This window comes from Nestor notabilis, unplaced genomic scaffold (genome assembly GCF_000696875.1).
Source record: "Nestor notabilis isolate BGI_N333 unplaced genomic scaffold, ASM69687v1 scaffold3758, whole genome shotgun sequence".
Taxonomy (NCBI): Eukaryota; Metazoa; Chordata; class Aves; order Psittaciformes; family Psittacidae; genus Nestor; species Nestor notabilis.
In genome coordinates, this window is record NW_009938628.1 from 16,478 (window position 1) to 20,345 (window position 3,868).

The 3,868-nt window shown below is 37.9% G+C and overlaps 1 protein-coding gene across 1 annotated transcript in view; it reads left to right on the top strand.

The window, feature by feature from the left end:
* Positions 1-355: 355 nt before the first annotated feature.
* The window catches only part of FMN1 (formin 1), a gene marked incomplete at its 5' end in the record, with an annotated part of 110,411 nt that continues 106,898 nt past the window's right edge, over positions 356-3,868 (top strand). Inside the window, one exon of the mRNA XM_010019418.1 lies at positions 356-417. Within this exon, the coding sequence (XP_010017720.1) occupies positions 356-417 (62 nt within the window). The remainder of the gene's footprint in view (positions 418-3,868) is intronic.

The window sequence follows — 3,868 nt, forward strand, 5'->3', positions numbered from 1 at the left end:
TAATATCCTATCAGCTCTACATTTACCTGCAAACCTAAGCAAAACTAAAGTTTCCTCTTGTTATTTGAGTCTGATGTATCTTCCCTGCACTTTCACCTCCCAGTTTGGAAGACCTATTTGTTTTATCCTCTGCTTTTAGAAGCACCATGGAAAATGTGGTCATGGGGCCTTAGAAAATAATGCTGATTACCGTGTTCAGATTTTCTTTTCCACCACTATTGTTAAAGGTCTTTTATTTGAGAGCCTACATCTACATTCTGGACCCAGTGGTGTTGTATGAAATACACTGTGCTGAAGATGGCACATTGTTTTCTGACTCTAATGGAATGTACTTTTTTTAATTTTATTTTTACAGAGTACCAAGCTGCCATTTTGCATTTGAAGAGGGAACACAAAGAAGAAATCGAAACGTTAAAGGTATACTTTTGTGGTTTTGTTTTTTTTTTTTACTTTCCCTGACTATAGTGCATTTTATGGATTTAAGTAGTGCAAATATATACTTCCCATTAATACATGCTTTCCATCAAGTGTTAAGAATTTGTTTGTTTCTTTCTAAAATTTGTTGCAGTTGACTGCCAACTCAATTAGAATTAATCTAGTTAAAATCCACAGATGCACTCACATATGATGGCAAAAAGCATCTTTACATGTTTCCCCTTTGTAGTTTTCCTTATTGTTGTACACTTAAAATCTTCCCTCTAACAGCAGTGTAGTACTTTTACATTTGCTTATAATGTCAAGGCTCTGGCATTTAACTAATGACTTTCTCAGTGAAACATACTTCTGTAGAAGCAGTTTTCTATCATTGTGAACTTAAAAATAAGCATGATAATTCCATTTGTAAGACTTTCTGAAATTCTGTATTGAAGACTCCTTATTGATGTCTGGTTTTGTAAGTGTAAACTTGGTCAGCTGTCTAATTGTCAAAATCAGAAAGAGCAAAATTTAATGTTAGAAGTCACAGCTGATGTTAGAATGACTCTGCTAAGCAAAGTGAAATATTGCAAGAAAGTGTTTTTATCATAACAGCGGGACCTTAAATAGCAGTGTAACTGGTGAGTGAATCTGCTGAGCAGTCCTAGTTTAAAGAAAATTTAACAGCATCTTCCTTTTCTTGAGTACAGCTGCACTGTATTCTAATACAGGTCCATATGCTAAATCCTTTGTATACAAGTCATCAAGTACAAAACATTCTGTATTTACTTTGTCATCATTAAGGCAAATAGAATGGAAAAAAAAAAGTATTATTAATACAGGAAGTCTGATTAATCCAGTGTATTGATACACTGACCATGTCATTGGGCAGATCACATACAGCAATCATCAGACTAGTACAAGTACAGTATTTGTATTACACAGATATAATACAAATGTATTTGTATTATATACAGTTGTATATTTGTGCCTGCACAAAGGCCAGGACGTAATGGACATAAAACCTAAGAAGTTGAAAAAGCTCAGTGAGATATTTGAGTAGACAGAAGTGAAATGATGGTAGCAGCTTGCGGAGTGGATAGTGCAGGCAACAAGTCTCTTGTGTGTGCAGTGTCTCTTTAAATTCATCATACAGAAATATAAGCTAGCACTAAAGTAAATACAATAGTAATTTACAATAAATATTATTAACAACTCTTACAAAGAATAGTGTAGCTGTCCCACACAAGGACAGTAGGTGGATACAAGGGGGATTTATTAATTTTGAGAGGGAATTTCAGGGAATATGTAGGCTCAATTTTCTTAGAGAGAAAAATGTGTTTCTGCATCTCCAGCAACCCTGGAAACAGTAGAGACAGAGGAGACAGGTACTGGCAGGAATCCATGAAGAATTGCACGTTTCTCCAATTTCCTCTTTCATTAAAAGAATGTTCATCTTGCACATTTTGTTTTGCACATAAGAGTACATCTGAAAGACACTGGAGGAGAAGTAGATTCATTTATTTGCTGCTTGTAACTTTGAATGACATAAACATTCACATTTAAATCAGTTTGGTTTTGGGGTTTTTTTTCTTTATTTGCATTATTTGAGTTTTCCTTAAATATCATCATGTCTGAATGATAATTGTATTTATACGTTATTTTGTTTAGTAGTAAGGAAATTGTAGGTTGTTTCCAGAAAAGTGAAATGGTAATGTAACTTCCAGCACCATAAACTTTCACCATTCTATACATGTATGTAAATATAATTAGAAGTGAGCTAAAATGCGAATGCTTGCTGTCAATAATTAGTAGAAGACTTACGCACTCTTAGCAGCAATATCATACAGATCATATTTTCTTATATTGGTGATTATTTTCATGTTTTGTACTGTTTTGCCTTACACTGTGCAATTCTGAAAGAAAACCAGAAAAGGTGGTGTGAATGTTTTGAAGGCCTTTTAGGTAAAGTGAAGTGTAAGGTCTGCATCATGATGATCAGGAAAACAATTTATTCAGAAAAATAATGCTTACGTTTATAGTATGCAAGACATAATACAAAGAAAATTTTTTTATTTCCATTTTGGAGTTACTCATAAGTTACTAGAGACCATGTAGAGAGTTCTGTTTGTAAGACTGGTGATTCCTGAGATATAATGTGATTTTTTACTTTACAATATTGAAGGCTATAAAAACTTCCTATACCAAAGGCTATTTGAAGCAAGTATCCTGTCTCCAGCAGTGACCAGCAGTGGGTGCTTAGAAAATACATATAAGAAATACAGAGTATAAGGGTAATACCTTCTTCCTGTAAGCTGTTTTTTGGTTTGATTTGGATTTTTTTTTTTTTTTTTTTTATGTTTGAGTGTCTTCATTCTCTCTTCCGTGTTCCTTCTACTATCACTGCCTCCTTGCCCCTTCCTTAGCAGTGTGCTGCTTGATTTTGGACCTCAACCCAGCCAGGTGTCAGGCATCAGGTTCATAAAAGATGCATAGTGACCATATTACTGAGAAATCCTGCCCCAGTATACCATTTCCAGCAATTAGTTTGGCCAGGGATGACAAGGGCAACAAGAAAAGCTTCTATAGGTTCATTAATGTACATAACTCAACTGAATCATCCACATCATCCACATGTCCTGAAATCCATCCGTGGGTCCTGAAGGAGGTGGTGAATGAAGTTGCTAAGCCACTGTCCATCATATTTGAAAAATCATGGCAGTCAGGTGAAGTTCCTGATGACTGGAAAAAGGGAAATGCAACCCCCATTTTCAAGAAGGGGAAGGTGGAAGACCTGGGGAACTACAGACCAGACAGTCTCACCTCTGTGCCTGGCAAAATCTTGGAGCAGATTCTCCTGGAAAGAATGCTGAGGCACATGAAAAACAATGAGGTGGTTGGTGACAGCCAGCATGGTTTCACTAAGGGGAAATCCTGCCTGACCAATTTGGTGGCCTTCTGTGATGGGGCTACAGAACTGATGGACAGCGGCGGAGCAATTGACGTCATCCACCTGGACTTGTGCAAAGCGTTTGACACTGTCCTGCACGACATCCTTGTCTCTAAATTGGAGAGACATCAATTTGATGCATGGACCACTTGGTGGATAAAGAACTGGCTGGATGGGCACACGCAAAGAGTTGTGATAAACGGCTCAATGTCCAATTGGAGACCAGTAAGAAGTGGTGTCCCTCAGGGATCGATGCTGGGACCTATGTTGTTCAACATCTTTGTCGGTGACATGGACAGCGGGATTGAGTGCGCCCTCAGCAAGTTTGCCGATGACACCAAGCTGTGTGGTTTGGTTGATACACTGGAGGGAAGGGATGGCATCCAGAGGGACCTTGACATGCTTGAGCGGTGGGCCAGTACCAACCTCATGAAGTTTAACCAAGACAAGTGCAAGGTCCTACACCTGGGTCAGGGCAACCCCAGGCACAGCTACAGGCTGGGC